Source organism: Montipora foliosa, chromosome 7, assembly GCF_036669935.1.
Source record: "Montipora foliosa isolate CH-2021 chromosome 7, ASM3666993v2, whole genome shotgun sequence".
Taxonomy (NCBI): domain Eukaryota; kingdom Metazoa; phylum Cnidaria; class Anthozoa; order Scleractinia; family Acroporidae; genus Montipora; species Montipora foliosa.
The window spans coordinates 6,952,242-6,969,741 of record NC_090875.1 but is presented as its reverse complement, the minus strand read 5'-3'; the positions used below and the strand labels follow the sequence as shown (position 1 = coordinate 6,969,741).

Below are 17,500 nucleotides of genomic sequence, written 5' to 3'. Positions count from 1 at the left end.
CGGATTGTTGAGAACGAGACGAACGTTTATTTTACTCTCTCTTTGACATCGCAACGTCTGTTGAAGAATCTGCCTTGGCCAATGTAGCTGAACTTGTTGGCTTACATAATGGAACTGTGCTTGTCCGATGCTATGACTGGACAACATTCCTTGGACTGTACTTTAAGAAATTTCCTCAGATCAAATCTTATTACCATTTTCGCTTTCACAAAGACCACCCAGGCATTGTATTCTGCAAAGAGTACTGGAACTCAGAAGAGAAAGCCATAAACATCTTAAGAAATGCAAGGGTAGTCCCGGTTGGAGGAGAACTACTGCCTACAATTTCACCCAGTGGTATGAGCAAAGAACGAGCCGAATACCTGTACAAGGAAATTAGAGAATTTTGCAAAGATGGAACAGAGGATTAAGTTGCTCCTCCAGTCCCCCAGTAAGAAAGTGAACTTCGCTGTGTAGTTCAATATCCCTTTTTTTCTTAATTGATGTTGAGCATTCGCGCACAACGTAACTGTACTTTCTGTTGAAACAATTCATTGGAAGTTTTCTTCCTCTAAAATTGGTATGTAAGTTGATAACAGCCTATAGATAAATTGTTTAAAGGAAACCTGCTTCTTCTCTGTCGTATAATATAAGTTAAAACGTGGTATCTATTACAAAGTAAAAACGTGTTTATAATATTACTAACCTAGAATTTTAGCTTGAAGGTTCTTAGAAGAGTGATCACTTTTTTTTCATTGGAGCTTTAAACTTTAAATGCTTAACCGCTTTTTAAAGCACTTGTTCTATTGACAACAATGCATGAATTGAAAAGCAGACAAACCCACTGAATTATGGGAACAAAGAAAAGAAAAACGAAAATCCATAAAGTTAGTTTTTCGCAACGAGTTATCCATTCCCCGTCGCGATAAGCATTACAAACTTCTATCTTTTTTTACACTAAATCCTTTGATCTTTTCTCTTCTTATTCCCGTGTTGCGAAGCCTTTGTGCTATTGACAACAATGCGATGGAATTGACAGACCGCAATTGAACCCACGAAATAATAAAAAAATGGGACTTTATGCGTTCATCGTGGTGTTGTTGGATTTTCGCTTACAAAGTTTTACTTCTACATTGGATTTTCCATCAGGGTTATTGTTACAAACCACTCCTTTTTTTTCACACTTATTGTTACAAGAAAACATTTAAATGCCGTCTCATAAGTTGATTTTTCACACCTCTTCATTGGCTAGTTGTTTGTTTCCTAGTTCAAGGTGATGTATAAATATTTCACTCGCACGCTTCTCGTGTATGGTTAGAATTCTACCCTAGACCATTACTGTACTGAGGAGAAAATCATGATATGGCCTTCCGTAACCAAACCAAAATTCCTAAGTTGTGCCTTGTGTACTTTCGTATCGACCAAACAACATATATTGTTGAAACCAAAAAACTTAGAAGGCAGGATAGCGGAGAACTGTTCTCCTGCGTCGGACCCAAACAGGGAGCCATAGTCGCTGTATATGGCGCGGCAAATAGGACAAATCGAAGTACTTGGCCTTTAAAGTGAGGAGGTACAGCTTTAAAGTGAGGAGGTACAGCTTTAAAGTGAGGACGTACACCTTTAAAGTGAGGAGGTACAGCTTTAAAGTGAGGACGTACACCTTTAAAGTGATGACGTACACCTTTGAAGTGAAGACATACACCTTTGAAGTGAAGACCCACACTGCGTTTTAAGTGAAGTCCAACGAAATAGTATTTACAATGACGCGGAACATGCTCAAGTCACCAGTGTTGCTTTAAATTGATGTGGTACACCTTTAAAGTGACGAGGTACACCTTTAATGCGACGAGGTACACCTTTAAAGCGAGCATAGGCCTGCGGTTCAGAAACTAGCGGCCTCCCTCAAGCCGCATGTCTTTGGTTATAATTAAATCCAAGATGGCGGAAGGTGTTTCTCAAAGAATAAGGAACGAATTGACTCGGCTGTATTCTGCTATAAACGAAGTAGTTAACAGGGCGGTTGTCACATCTGATGATATCCAGTATTTCATAAACTGCTTGGAACATTTCCATCGCCATCTTCTTCGATTAAGCGAAAGTGGTTTTGTAACAGCACATTCCGTGAGAATTTTGCAAGATGCTCTTGGCAGCCTTCGAAACAGTGGAATGCCTGAAGACTTACTTCCTGAATCTGGTTCGAACATGTACGTTTATCGAGAAAAACCCCTAGGGAGGCCTAGATACTTCCTTAGCAGGGATCAGTTAGAATTCCTGTTGTCTTTGGGATTCAACAAGACCAAGTTGTCAGAAATGCTGGGTATGTATGCGCGCACCATTCAGCGTCGAATGGCAGAGTACGGCTTGACAAGCAATAACTATTCCGACCTTTCAGAAGAAGAACTGGATCGTATGGTGACAGAAATTAAAGAACAATTTCCTCGAGCTGGGTATCGTCAGATTATGGCAATTCTAAAAACCCATGGTGTTTTTGTGCGGGAACATGAATTAAGAGAGAGCGTTCAACGGTGTGATCCTTTGGGTACTTCCTTAAGATGGTTTGCTACAATTGAGAGGCGACAATACAGTGTCCGCGGGCCTTTAGAGCTATGGCATATGGATGGCAACCACAAGCTGATTAGGTGAATGAGGTGTATCTTATTTGCAGTATAGGGAAGATATCTGTTTACAAACATTGCTTTTGTTATTCAAATGTGCCAACCACAGGAACAAAAAATATATTGTTTCGACAGCCAATGAGGCTCTGGTTGGTACCTTAATAACAATAGGTGATATCAACGATATCTTCCCTATATGACTAAAAATGCAGTTTTTCTACAAGCCATTACCCAGGTTGAATGAAGATACTTACACTGTACATTGCTTAATCAAAGGTAACTGTTCTCCTCATGCTTTTTGTAGACCCTGATGCAAACACCAGAGAAAGTATGGGAAAATAGGATTCTTGGAATAATTTCAAATTATCCGAAACCTGCTCTGATGTTTGTATCAGGAGGTGGTCATTTTCCGATTCCTGTGAACTAAAATTAATGTAAAGAAACATTTAGCCACGCTTGCTCAGCCTCATACACTGTAGAAAACCTGTCATCTCCTGTATTTTACATTAATAAATTTCATAAGCTATTCTAAATTTGCTGCACATACAAAATATTATAGACTTGAACACCAACAGTGCTAGGGGAAGCAAGTCCAAGGCAAAACTTCCCTCGTGTCTTTTTATGGCAGATCAAAGCCCGGGTACAATGTGAAATAAATTAATCTGTATTCCCTTTCATAGGTGGCAAATGGTAGTGCATGGTGTGATTGATGGGTACTCTCGTTTGGTTGTATTTCTTCATTGTTCAAGTAACAATCGTGCTGAAACAGTGCTACAGTTGTTCATGAAAGCAGTCACTGAGTTTGGCTTGCCATCTCGATTGCGGACTGATAAAGGTGGTGAGAACACAGCAGCTGCTTTGTACATGCTGCAACATCCTTTGAGGGGAACTGGACGTGGGAGTGTGATAGCTGGGAGCAGCACCCACAACCAAAGAATAGAGAGGCTCTGGAGGGATGTTTATAGTGGTGTCTTGTGTTTGTATCAAACACTATTTTATCATCTTGAGGAACACGGTGTTCTTGACCCACTGAATGAGGTTGACCTGCTTGCTCTTCACACAGTTTTTTTTACCCCGTATTAATCGTCACCTTGACATTTGGCAAGGAGGTTGGAACAGTCAGCATGAGAACTGCAAGAAGCATTTCTCCTCTCCAGCAGTTTGTTAGTGGGATGCTACAATTGCGTGGTTCATGTTTGGAAGTAGCCAGGGAAATGTTTTGTCAACTAGATGAGGCAAGTACATGTATGTAACAAAAAATGATTTCATATTATTATATATACAACAAGTACAGTCTCTTCATAAACTTGAGATATGCAGTTTGTGATGGAAACAGTATTTTTAAACATATTTTTGTCTCTTTAATATTTCAACAGGAAGAATTTTCCTCATATGGTATTGACTGGGATGGGCCCATTTCCAGTGAATCTTCTACCTGCGATGATGTTGAGCTAGTGGAAATTCCAAACATTCAAGTCAATATTAGGGAGGAGCAACAGCAGCAACTAAGTTTAGTTGTTGACCCATTAAGTGACAGTGATTGTCATGGCATTGATTTATATATTCAGGCACGCAACTTTCTGCACTCACTGACTTAGTACAAGGAATGTAAATGCAATACTCCCAATAACAGCCTTCGGAGTGACAAACAATATAACGGGTCATAAATGTAAATCCACCCACAGAAATGCTGATTGGTTAGTAAAGAGAGAAAGTGTGTACAGTTTGTTACGTGTAATTTGAATAGTTAAAGCTAACCGAATACTGTTTTGATAAGTAAATGTGTAGTGAAAACAGTCATAGGAAGAGGACTACAACAGTCAAGCTTTTAATTCACAGGGAAAGAGTAAACTGCTATAATGATAACTCCTTGGACTGAAAACGACAAAATTGTTACTTAACTTGACATCAACTTTAACTTCATCTCCATGATCTATATCTACAACACAATGGTTTTCACCAATAAAATACAGTCATTAAGACTTGGACCATACACTGTACTTCCAGATATGCCCACTCTCCTCGGTGGACTTCAAACGTGAAGTGGTTCATCTAAAACATGAAGTCGTAGTTTTTTTTTTCAACTGTCAACAATTTGGACTTAAAAAAACAATGCAAGAAGTAAACATCCAGTGCAACTCCTCACTTTGAACACAACATAATTATTCTCCTTAAGGTATGAATAGTGCTCTTGAGAAAAATACAACGGAAAGTAATTAGGTATGACAATAGGAATCTTTTCAGAATCTACCATATCCTACGGCTCCTGATAATAAAGAAAGATTGCAAGCTGCCTTGAACTCCTCATAGCAACCATGTGAGATTGGTAGTATCAACTTTCGAAAACAACTGTCTGCCTCAAGAAGTTTCTTTGTGGTATCTGTCTGAAAAGTAACTTCCAAGTTCTCCTGTGGGTCAAGCACTGTTGTCCCAGTAATGAACATCACGAGTGAGTTAGTCAGTGGGTATCCAGTGTTGTCATCTGCAAGGTCAAACCCCAAAAATGAAGCACATGAGAAATATTAGGAAAGGTAGCATTGACTTTGGGCTGAAATATTATGGGTGGGTAATTGCTTCCATGTACTGTATTTTCAACCTTATCCTTGGAGATATTGTGAACGTTGACTTCAATTGATATTTCTGCACACAAATGACTTTTCACAAAATGTCAAGGGCATAACTAGTGGGCCATTTCTATTTTTCTTCGTCTATTTACAAATGCCATATTGTACTTGCATGAACTTCCAGGGATTTTTTTAAGCAAACTGCCTTTTACATGGCAAGAAGATGTACATGTACATGTATCCGCATGTATTTCAAAGACAGACATGATCAGGTTTTATTGCTTCCATGTGCATCAGGTCATTTGATATCCTTGTTCTTGTTTCCAACCACTTGTTTTCACAATTTCTCATGTTCACATTCTACTATCTAGCATCTGTCTGCATCTGTGGTTAGAATTCAGTCTCGAAACTTTTACTACAACTATAACAAAAGAATTAAACAATGTTACCCTCACTTGGGAATAGAATAGTGTATGCACAGCACTCACCTACATCAGAGCTACTGTTGTTGACATATTCAAGAAACCATTCCCAAGACTGTGCCTGGGCTTCACCAACAATTTCTTGGATGGGATTTGCTTGAAGTAACTTGCTTTTCAGTATGTCCATGTCAACTGAAGCTTCTTCAATAGAGGGAAAAACAAATTCAGTTATGGATGGATGCTTGCGAAGCAAATCACCTAATCCAAGTGAATTAAGCCCGTGGAAGAACGAGTCAAGGGCAACAGTTCTTGTAACCAACACTTCTGCAACTAGCAGATCATTCATAGCGTTGTCTTTGTTAAGATCACTCAGGGGTACTGCATCTGTTAAGCCGTGTTGGACGAGCAACTCCTCAACCTTGTCTTTCGCTTCACCATCTACCTCATCGATGTTCTTTTTTTGTAAGATCTAGAGGACATTATGAAGTAATGTTCATTATGCTTAGTAACAATACAAGTACAGTCAGGCTATATACACGTATGGCTTGATATATTTTGAAATGGGTAATTTGTTTATGCAGCCCTAAAGGAAATTGATTGTAAGCAAATTATTTTCCTATTCATTGTAATAGGCTGGTGTGAGAAAAGGGAAGGTCACACATGGCCACATCTCAAGAAATTTAAGCAAGGGATATTTTAAGTTGTGTGATGATTTTACAAGTGACTTGCTGCATGGCAAGTGTGACAGTAAAGATTCATAAGGTCACTCAGGTGTTGGACTGCATCCAATGGCATGGAACCACCACTAACCCGGCTTAAGCATTGTAACAACTCAACATTTATTGTAACCAATCCAACCTTTTCTTGCAGAAGTCCCTTCAGCTCAAGGTCTGTTAGATCATCCATTGTAACAAAGACTGCTGCCTCCTCTAAGGAACCAGTGTTAAGGTATTTAACTACAGCAGGAGATAGGCCTACAAATCCAGGGCCATCATTCTTCATACTATGAGCCACAAGTTTCCCTGCTACTTGAAAACACCCTGAAGAAACAGCATCTACTCCATAGAAGGGGATAAGATGTCCATCCTGACCGCCAAACAACTGCATATTGAATACGGGATCAACTTTACTCAAGGAACTAATAGCACTGTGAAAGAATTCTTTACTGGGGCCTCCCAAGTCAGCACCTTGCTCTCCATGGAAGTTAACATTTACATGTTTCTTCAAGTTCAATTGAGGGTTCTTGTAAATTGTCATTATCTGGCGGAGCATAGACAGCTGCATTCTGTTAACATCAATATATGCTGTTCCTTGCTCTGTCTGGCATCTGTAGGATTGCATAATTTCCACAGCCGTGCGTGGTTGTGTGCAAACAGATGGCATGCCTATGAAAGAGACAATGGTACAATACTGTCAATATATATTAGTGTATTGAATGAACATTGTATACTGTAATGGGTCCACTTCCAATAAATACACTACTTCTAATAAATGCTCCCCCTTGATTTTGGTTGTTGTTGGTTTTTTCAAATAATGGCCCTGATTGGCACGAGTGCCTCCTTTCAATAAGCACCCACAATGTATGTGCCATTCGAGATAACTCATGGCATAAGTGAACTATGTCTTCTTCCTCATCTGAATAATATTTATTATATTGACTTGGAACAAAATAAGACAGTCATGTTATTGTTGTGAGTCTATTATCCAAGTTCTCTATTCCTCTATTATCATTAACTTCCGCAAGTTTGAAGGTACCTGAGGTTTGGGCCTACCAGTTTCAGTAGAGATACCATCCCTGTCACCAGCATTTGAACCTTTAAATTGATCACGGTATGACAAAACATTATTGACCCAAACAGGAAATGAAGCTATTCATATTTGTGATACTCAGCACTATACAATCATCTATAATTTGATTGCATGCATAGGAATTAGGATCATTACTTTTAAATCTAGGTGAAATGTGTATGTTGCATGTTATGCAACAGCTGAAAAGGCTGCATTCAAGGGACAAAAATCAATGAAGTTTGAATGCTACAAGCACTGAGCCTAAAATTGACAGTATAGAGATCTACCAACGAATCGGGGTAGCTAAGACTATAAAGATATGGTTAGTGTATGTTCTCTGGATAAATAAATCAAACATGCTATACAAAGGTGGTTAATAGTGTTAGCGTTGCAATGGGGATGAGAAGTTGCCAGCCTTAGACTGCTTATTTGCAGTTCAACTTAAACCTCTTCCAGGAATAATATTTTAATAAGCTTTCACCATACAACAAGGTGTTGTGAATTTCTAATACTGACCTGTTTCCAAAAGTAGATCTATTGCTTGTTCAAGACTACCACCTATGTCTAGAGCTGACTGTAGGGCAGAGCTTGATTTAACTGGGAAAATTCCTTGTAAATCTGCAAGGGCAGTGGGACTGACTGCACTCTTTTGCTGGCATCCTTAAGATGTAAGATATTTAACGCATGATTACGACTAAACATCATCTGCAGTTAAAAACACATTTTTACTCTTGTTTATTGAGGGAAATTATATTTTATGTCCCCCCACTCACGAAAAATTAAAAAACGAAAAGGAGACAATTTCTACAAATTAATTAGCCCATTGCAACCATAGTCATCACACTGATTTTTTTTTGCCTGGGGAGGCACAAATATGATTGTGTATAATTTTTACTTTATCCAAAGACATTTATAGGTTATGTCTTGCAGGAAATTTCAGCTGAACATCAAACATTCCCTGGTGAAAAGAGTTGTGCAAAAGTAACCACAGTGCAGATACAGCACACTTTCTTTTCTTGATTTGTTTTTTTATAAGGTAGCTACAGTTGTAAGATTTAGTGTTACATAAGTAGTTTTTATATACAGTGTAGCATAACTGTTCTCTTTGATGTACCTGTCTTAATGGGCACAGGGTCTTTATCTTCATCACTTGAGTCATCATTCACAATAGTAGTTACTTGACTTGTTCCACTAAAATCCAACATGTCAGGATCATATACACTACTTGTACTTGCAACTGATCCACCACCACAATCCTGCATGTGCTGCCTCATTGTTGAAAGCTGAATCCTGATCCCACACTTGACACACATCTCTAATGGGCCAGTGTCTGAAGACTAATACAACCATAGATGACAAAATTTTAGCCTGACTGTTCTGTTCACTTAACAGTATTCCAACAGTAATAAAAAATGCCTTTTCCCAAGGCACCCACACTCACACAGGTTAAAAAAGCATTACAGGGAATTTTGGAAACAAGCCTGAGGAGGCAGCCAAAATGACAGAATGGCACATACATGTAACCTCTTCCACTACATATATATATTTATAATGCTCAAAAACTTTCAAAATAGTAATAACTACAAAAAAAAAGGCATGCATTGTGTATGTGTGGTAGTGCAGGAACACAGCACTTTATTCCATATTGTCAACTGAGCTGTGTTTTGTCTTCCAGGGGATTCAGGTTGTCTTTGCGTAATATGTGTCCCTAATAGTGCACAATATTGTTTTGGTATCGTAAATGATTATAGTGTCATGGTAGATGTCTTAGGTAAATAGCCCCCTGAGAAGGCATGTGGTTAGTAGTAAAATACTAAGCCCAGAGAGATTGAAGAACATAAAAGGGAATTGAGAAACATTGGCTCAGGGGCTGACATGTTGATCACTTCCAAGTTCAGTTACAACTTCTTTTTCACCGAAAGGTTAAGCGTGCTCTCTGAGCGTCTGACAGCTTTTTAAGATAAAAGTTCGTGAACGGAACTTAATCCCTGACCGGCGAGGTTAGTATCTGGATGGGAGACCTCAAAATATACCACTTTGTGCCAGAAACATAGGACCGATAATAATATGTTAACACTCAAAAATGGTACAGATTTTGTTAGCCTGCTTTATACAAAACAAATATTGATGCAAAAGTAAACAACTATTGATACACAGTTTTTAGGAAGAGCAGACGGAAGCTTTCAGGAAGCGTCGATCCAGAATAAAACATTTTGCAATCAACAACAAAATTTGCGACATGAACTCCACGTATAAAAGGTTACCCATCAGCAAAAAACATTTGGGAGATTTTTGCTACATTCAAATTTTCTATTGTACTTTTGGCTGCACAAGTAAATCGCAAAATACATCAGTCTGTGTCAAAATGACATTGGATTTTTGTTTTTGTTAGTTTGATTTTTCTTTCTTTCAAGCTATAAAGTTTGACAAGAAATGTGTGAATTCAACACGAAGATCACAATCGCCTAACTCTTGCAGTTGACTATTGTTTGTGCAAAGTCAACAATTTACTCTCCTAGACGAGGTTATTTACTATCACCCTGGTAATTCCATCATTTTGGAAATAGCAGCTGCTTTATTATTCATCAGTGTCAATAATTCTTGCCGATTTTGGGGCTCATTTTGTTGAAACTCAAGCACACTTCCAACAGACCTGTTTATTTTAGTGATCAGCATGCAATGCAGGCCTATTATGGCACCATGAACACTCTTACAACCCGGTGACATAGTGTGTAGTGCACTGTACAGTGCTCTACTACGAAAAGGTTACTTTGCTATAGTAAGATCCAGCTTCATAGAAAGGTTTCTGGTAAAAGTGGAGCACAAGTCCTTCTCTAAGCCTTTGTGTGGCAAGGTCTCCAAGCTTAATGTTAGTCATTGTATCAAAAGAAACATATTGCAATACAGGGAACTGGTGATAATGAGGGGAGAACTCACCAGTGATGCATGTTCTATTTGCTCAAGGCTCAAATCGTTTTGAAGGGGTCGGACATAGATTCTAGCTGATGCCACCATTTCTTTAAGGTCTAACACGTTATGCCCTGCATTTCCTTTGGGTTGCAAGATTTCCAACTTGCTGATTGATCTAAATTTTGTACGCATCAGCTCATAACCCCCTCCTTCCTTTAGTTTTGGGTAGCTCTCTTACAACTTTTCATGAAAGTAGTTGCACGAGGATTTCTTCTCAAATGTTATCTTCTTTTCTCCAAGTGATGCATTTGACAACTGGGTTTTGTAGCCATTACTTGGGACTTCATTATCCCTCATTCTCCCTAAGCATATAAATGTATGAGTCCATGTATTGGGTAGTTTAATTCCTGTAGGCAATTTCCTTCTTCGTGGAATTCCTGCAGGTGTGAAATTAAATAGCCTCCCTAGCTCGGCTCTGGCATTTTCTGCAATAAAAATGTGATAGAAAATCTCAGTAATAAGCTCAACTAGGCAACAGATGTTAGGTTTTACATTTTAGAGTGGACTAAAGGCAGCAAATTTGTAAAGTTGCCTTAAAAACAGTGAGGGGGTGGGGGAATCAAAGTGCTTTGAAAAATTTTTAACCACAAATAAATGTCAACAGAACATAGCCATCACACAATAGCATTAGTGAGTGACAGTGGTTTAAAGAGAGCTGGACTAGAAATCAGGAGGTTGTGGATTAAGTTCTGTTTAGACAACTTTAACTTGGTAGTCTCAAGTTCAGCTGCTCGTAGCAACCCTTGTAATTTGCTTTCTTGCCAGCAGGAGTTATTCGATTGGCTCATTTACAAATTTGCATCAGCATTCTTTATGTTGGCCATGGACAGCCCCATTTGGTGGAGTGGTCAACTATTTTTTTTTTGGGTTAATAACAATACATTACATGGCTATTGTTCTTGCAATTTTACTTTGATTTAATCATGTTTACCTGCAGCAGGTGTGCTTACTGCAGTCCTTTGCTGTTGACCTAAAATATCAATATTAATTCAAAATAAGGTATTTCGGCCAAGATAACAGGACTTAAGCTTATGGTTCCTTTTGTTTTCATATAATGAAAAGTATACCATAAGTAGGCTTCGTTACCTGTAATAGGTTTTTTAATTTACCTGTGTTACGAGAGTTGAGGGGCATCTGCTGCTGTTGACCTAAAATAGCAGGAAAAATACGGTGCTTAGTGTAAACATATTACATTCAATAAAGATAATTTTCTTGAAACAATGCCCTTTATTTGTTTGGTTGCCTTTTTTGATGATCAAGTATATACGTAGTCTACATTCACCTGCAGTGGGTGTCGCAAGTGCCGCTTGTGTAGCACTGTTTGTATTCGTTGCCAGCTGCGAATCTGGATAAGTAAGAAAAGATACTTTATACCATCCTAAAATAGTAAATGACACTCCCTAGCTTGGTCAACCAGGTCAGGAACAGTGAATTCCCTTTTATTAAACTGGTCAACAAGCATTCCAACATTAACGTCGACAAAGCGTTCGGATCACAACCGATCCACCTTTGCTGTAATACTTTGAAAACAAATACCTTACTTCGCGCTAACATAATTTTACACACCCGCTTCCATATGAGAAATACAGTTGAGAATATTCTCCGCACATTCTCGCAGTGTTTCTCTTGCATTTCAAAACAAATATTGATGCAAAAGTAAACAACTATTGATACACAGTTTTTAGGAAGAGCAGACGGAAGCTTTCAGGAAGCGTCGATCCAGAATAAAACATTTTGCAATCAACAACAAAATTTGCGACATGAACTCCACGTATAAAAGGTTACCCATCAGCAAAAAACATTTGGGAGATTTTTGCTACATTCAAATTTTCTATTGTACTTTTGGCTGCACAAGTAAATCGCAAAATACATCAGTCTGTGTCAAAATGACATTGGATTTTTGTTTTTGTTAGTTTGATTTTTCTTTCTTTCAAGCTATAAAGTTTGACAAGAAATGTGTGAATTCAACACGAAGATCACAATCGCCTAACTCTTGCAGTTGACTATTGTTTGTGCAAAGTCAACAATTTACTCTCCTAGACGAGGTTATTTACTATCACCCTGGTAATTCCATCATTTTGGAAATAGCAGCTGCTTTATTATTCATCAGTGTCAATAATTCTTGCCGATTTTGGGGCTCATTTTGTTGAAACTCAAGCACACTTCCAACAGACCTGTTTATTTTAGTGATCAGCATGCAATGCAGGCCTATTATGGCACCATGAACACTCTTACAACCCGGTGACATAGTGTGTAGTGCACTGTACAGTGCTCTACTACGAAAAGGTTACTTTGCTATAGTAAGATCCAGCTTCATAGAAAGGTTTCTGGTAAAAGTGGAGCACAAGTCCTTCTCTAAGCCTTTGTGTGGCAAGGTCTCCAAGCTTAATGTTAGTCATTGTATCAAAAGAAACATATTGCAATACAGGGAACTGGTGATAATGAGGGGAGAACTCACCAGTGATGCATGTTCTATTTGCTCAAGGCTCAAATCGTTTTGAAGGGGTCGGACATAGATTCTAGCTGATGCCACCATTTCTTTAAGGTCTAACACGTTATGCCCTGCATTTCCTTTGGGTTGCAAGATTTCCAACTTGCTGATTGATCTAAATTTTGTACGCATCAGCTCATAACCCCCTCCTTCCTTTAGTTTTGGGTAGCTCTCTTACAACTTTTCATGAAAGTAGTTGCACGAGGATTTCTTCTCAAATGTTATCTTCTTTTCTCCAAGTGATGCATTTGACAACTGGGTTTTGTAGCCATTACTTGGGACTTCATTATCCCTCATTCTCCCTAAGCATATAAATGTATGAGTCCATGTATTGGGTAGTTTAATTCCTGTAGGCAATTTCCTTCTTCGTGGAATTCCTGCAGGTGTGAAATTAAATAGCCTCCCTAGCTCGGCTCTGGCATTTTCTGCAATAAAAATGTGATAGAAAATCTCAGTAATAAGCTCAACTAGGCAACAGATGTTAGGTTTTACATTTTAGAGTGGACTAAAGGCAGCAAATTTGTAAAGTTGCCTTAAAAACAGTGAGGGGGTGGGGGAATCAAAGTGCTTTGAAAAATTTTTAACCACAAATAAATGTCAACAGAACATAGCCATCACACAATAGCATTAGTGAGTGACAGTGGTTTAAAGAGAGCTGGACTAGAAATCAGGAGGTTGTGGATTAAGTTCTGTTTAGACAACTTTAACTTGGTAGTCTCAAGTTCAGCTGCTCGTAGCAACCCTTGTAATTTGCTTTCTTGCCAGCAGGAGTTATTCGATTGGCTCATTTACAAATTTGCATCAGCATTCTTTATGTTGGCCATGGACAGCCCCATTTGGTGGAGTGGTCAACTATTTTTTTTTTGGGTTAATAACAATACATTACATGGCTATTGTTCTTGCAATTTTACTTTGATTTAATCATGTTTACCTGCAGCAGGTGTGCTTACTGCAGTCCTTTGCTGTTGACCTAAAATATCAATATTAATTCAAAATAAGGTATTTCGGCCAAGATAACAGGACTTAAGCTTATGGTTCCTTTTGTTTTCATATAATGAAAAGTATACCATAAGTAGGCTTCGTTACCTGTAATAGGTTTTTTAATTTACCTGTGTTACGAGAGTTGAGGGGCATCTGCTGCTGTTGACCTAAAATAGCAGGAAAAATACGGTGCTTAGTGTAAACATATTACATTCAATAAAGATAATTTTCTTGAAACAATGCCCTTTATTTGTTTGGTTGCCTTTTTTGATGATCAAGTATATACGTAGTCTACATTCACCTGCAGTGGGTGTCGCAAGTGCCGCTTGTGTAGCACTGTTTGTATTCGTTGCCAGCTGCGAATCTGGATAAGTAAGAAAAGATACTTTATACCATCCTAAAATAGTAAAGGACACTCCCTAGCTTGGTCAACCAGGTCAGGAACAGTGAATTCCCTTTTATTAAACTGGTCAACAAGCATTCCAACATTAACGTCGACAAAGCGTTCGGATCACAACCGATCCACCTTTGCTGTAATACTTTGAAAACAAATACCTTACTTCACGTTAACATAATTTTACACACCCGCTTCCATATGAGAAATACAGTTGAGAATATTCTCCGCACATTCTCGCAGTGTTTCTCTTGCATTTCGACAAACCAGTGTTCCCGCCATGTTCGGTTCGATACACGACAAAGAACGCCCACAAGCAAAGACATGCGGCTTGAGGGAGGCTGCTGTTTTCTGAACCGCAGGCCCATGCTCGCTTTAAAGGTGTACCTCGTCACTTTAAAGGTGTACAACATCAATTTTAAAGCAACACTGGTGACTTGAGCATGTTCCGCATCATTGTAAATACTATTTCGTTGGACTTCACTTAAAACGCAGTGTGGGTCTTCACTTCAAAGGTGTACGTCTTCACTTTAAAGGTACCTCCTCACTTTAAAGGTGTACGTCCTCACTTTAAAGCTGTACCTCCTCACTTTAAAGGCCAAGTACTTCGATTTGTCCTATTTGCCGCGCCATAGCTGTAAGATCCTAGACGCAATGGTAATTGCATTAGATGGTAAGTTATTTATTCTGTCTATCTTTGCTTGTTTTGAGGTTAACTGAGTTTGTGTTTGTGACTTTGTGTTTTATATATTTTATAATTTTTTGAATTCTTTTCGAAAAACGAAGAAAAGCTGAACCAGGAGGAAAGATCTTTCGTTGAAGATCCTGCAAACAGCCACCTACTTGATCAGCAGGAAATGGGCGAAAATGAGAGATGCATTGTAGAAACCCTTTCAGACCAAAGTGCAAAAGGAGCAAAAGTAGCTAATAATCAATGTGAGGTAAGTTGACCTTTGAGATGTACCTCGATACAATAATTATTACAGCCCAGACGGAAGCTAATTTCTCTAAAAGATATCAGCTTACTGGTATATTTTCAAGTTTTCATTGCCTTTATTTTGTTGCTTGTCTGTAAAGGGAACTTTTTACACTTTGTTGTGTGGCAAGGCTCATTTAAATTCTAATTATTATTGTTTATAGTATATGACACCATGGGCTATATTGATATTGTAAACAAAGCTGCAGACTCTTCAATGAGAGAAAGGATACAGGAGGTCCAGAACACAGATGCTTACATTGAAAAGAACGGGGCTGTAAGTTAATCTAGCCATAAATTTACCTCCTTATAATCACAGTCTTTTAAATCTAAATCACCCTAGGGAATCAGAGACCTTTCAGTTAAATTAATACATAATTTCTCTGGTTTGTAGACTGTCATAAGTGACTGCCGACATGACTCGACATCAAATGCATACCACTCTACAGTGGCCATGATATCTTATGAGTAAGTAAAGACATGTGCACGTAAGTTTTGTGTAGGAACACATGTGAATTTGTAAAAGTCAGATTGGTTCACCTTACTCTGAGTTTTGTCTTGTCACCAATTCTCATTAATATTACAATGTGTCTTTTGGACACAACCCACCATGTTGTAGCTGTGCAAACTGTCACGAAGGAAGAGTTTCCCAGCTCCCAAACCCATGAATTTGAGGCAATAAGGAAAATTTTACCAGCTGTTCAAGCCAAAGGTATTCTGGTGTATTTTCCTTTCCTCATGCTCAATTTCCACTGAAAGTGATATGATAAACATCACTGTGTACCTGTTAGCATATCACACTCATGAGTTCCTTGGATGCAAAACTTACAGAAATGGCTTGAATGTGAACACTTTGCCAGATTATACCACATTATATACACAAACAGTATGTTGATTTTAATAACCACAAAAAATATACAAAGAAATACTAAGAAAGTCTAAGGAGGTGTATAATTTATGGTTCATACCTTATTTTATTGCAGGACTTAATGTGGTAGAGGTTGCACATGACTTTGTGCCAAAAATTAAAAACTGGCTTCTTGCACAGAACATACAGAACTCCTTTGACACATGGCATGGTAAGAAATTTTTACGAGCTTAGTGCATCTAAGACCACCGTGGTATAAGTACCAATAGAGAACTTAAAGAAAACCAGCAGATATGGGTTAAAATCGTAACTTCCACCTTTTTGCCAATGGAAGGAGTGGTTTTTATTTGTATGAAGCAGAACATCATTTCCACTTTTCTTTCTGCAGGGACAAAGGGAGTGGCAAAAGCTATGAAAGAAATTAGTAGTGGTGCACAGAAATGGGAGGGCGAAAGGTGGTTTGCAGAGCTGTCTGACAAGCGTATGTGGTTGCAATTCAGTACATTTGAAAAACAGAGATAGAACTTGTTAACAATAGAACAGACATAAGAGGTAAATAGGTAATGGCAGGGTAACAAAATTGTAGTCCCTCGCTTCTTTCATATTTTTATTCAATGTCAAAAATTTGTTGTAGAGGCAAGTGTGAAAAGGCACTTTTATTTTTCCACGAAGAACTGCACTAGTCCAGATGACCTCAAAAAAGACTCTTGACTATACTTGATCACTATCAGGTATGTATGTATGGGTTATTGACCAAGCATGAGGTCAAGATGGCTGGATATTGGCCATGTTCGTCATGGTCCATAAACACTCATAAAGGGAATGAGGCCAATATCCATCCATCTTGATCAAGCAAGCTTGGTAAATAAAGGATTTATTATATGGGATAAAACACCAAAAAATGATCTCTGTCCTTGTTTATTTTCCTGTGGGACCAAGCGAGAAAGCCCGCACTTGGGTAGCCAATCACATCATGGGATGTGGTTCATCTTACCTGCTCACGGAGCTAGTCATATAATAAAAATAGTTAGTTCTTCTGTGATGTTACCATAACAATTGACTATAATAATTTTATTGCCAACACATACAACATCTTCAAAATATGTTTGCTTGCAGGCAAATCACAACAGCTGTGACCTTGGGTCAAATTGCAAAATACCTGGATACCACTGCAGCAAAGTGAAACTTACAACTCCCTGAGCAATAGCTCCCCTTCGAAAATTCATCTTGGATTCAAAAGTGTACAAACTTGCTGAAGACTATTACCAGGCAATTAACCATGTTTTCCTTTCTTACTCTATCAGAGAAAAAGTTGGTGGTGGTATTTGTAATAATTACCGGTGATTTTAATTTTGTTAATTTCCATGTCGTGACACCTACTGGGTGGAATCTTTCAACAACACCATCCTCATCTATTGTCCAAAGCGAATCCACTTCGCCGACTGCACT

At 38.4% G+C, this 17,500-nt stretch overlaps 1 protein-coding gene and 1 long non-coding RNA gene across 2 annotated transcripts in view; one reads left to right on the top strand and one right to left on the bottom strand.

Annotated features, from left to right (window-relative positions):
* Nucleotides 1-17,500, top strand: part of LOC138010938 (uncharacterized) — a 315,970-nt gene that overhangs the window by 254,598 nt on the left and 43,872 nt on the right. The gene's annotated exons all lie outside the window — the stretch shown is intronic.
* Nucleotides 4,838-7,052, bottom strand: LOC138011085 (G2/M phase-specific E3 ubiquitin-protein ligase-like). Its single transcript, XM_068858081.1, has 3 exons — nt 6,442-7,052; nt 5,650-6,052; nt 4,838-5,079 (listed from the first exon to the last, which is right to left on the bottom strand). Exons 1-3 carry the CDS (start codon nt 6,964-6,966, stop codon nt 4,838-4,840), a joined length of 1,170 nt encoding a protein of 389 aa, XP_068714182.1. The 5' UTR covers nt 6,967-7,052.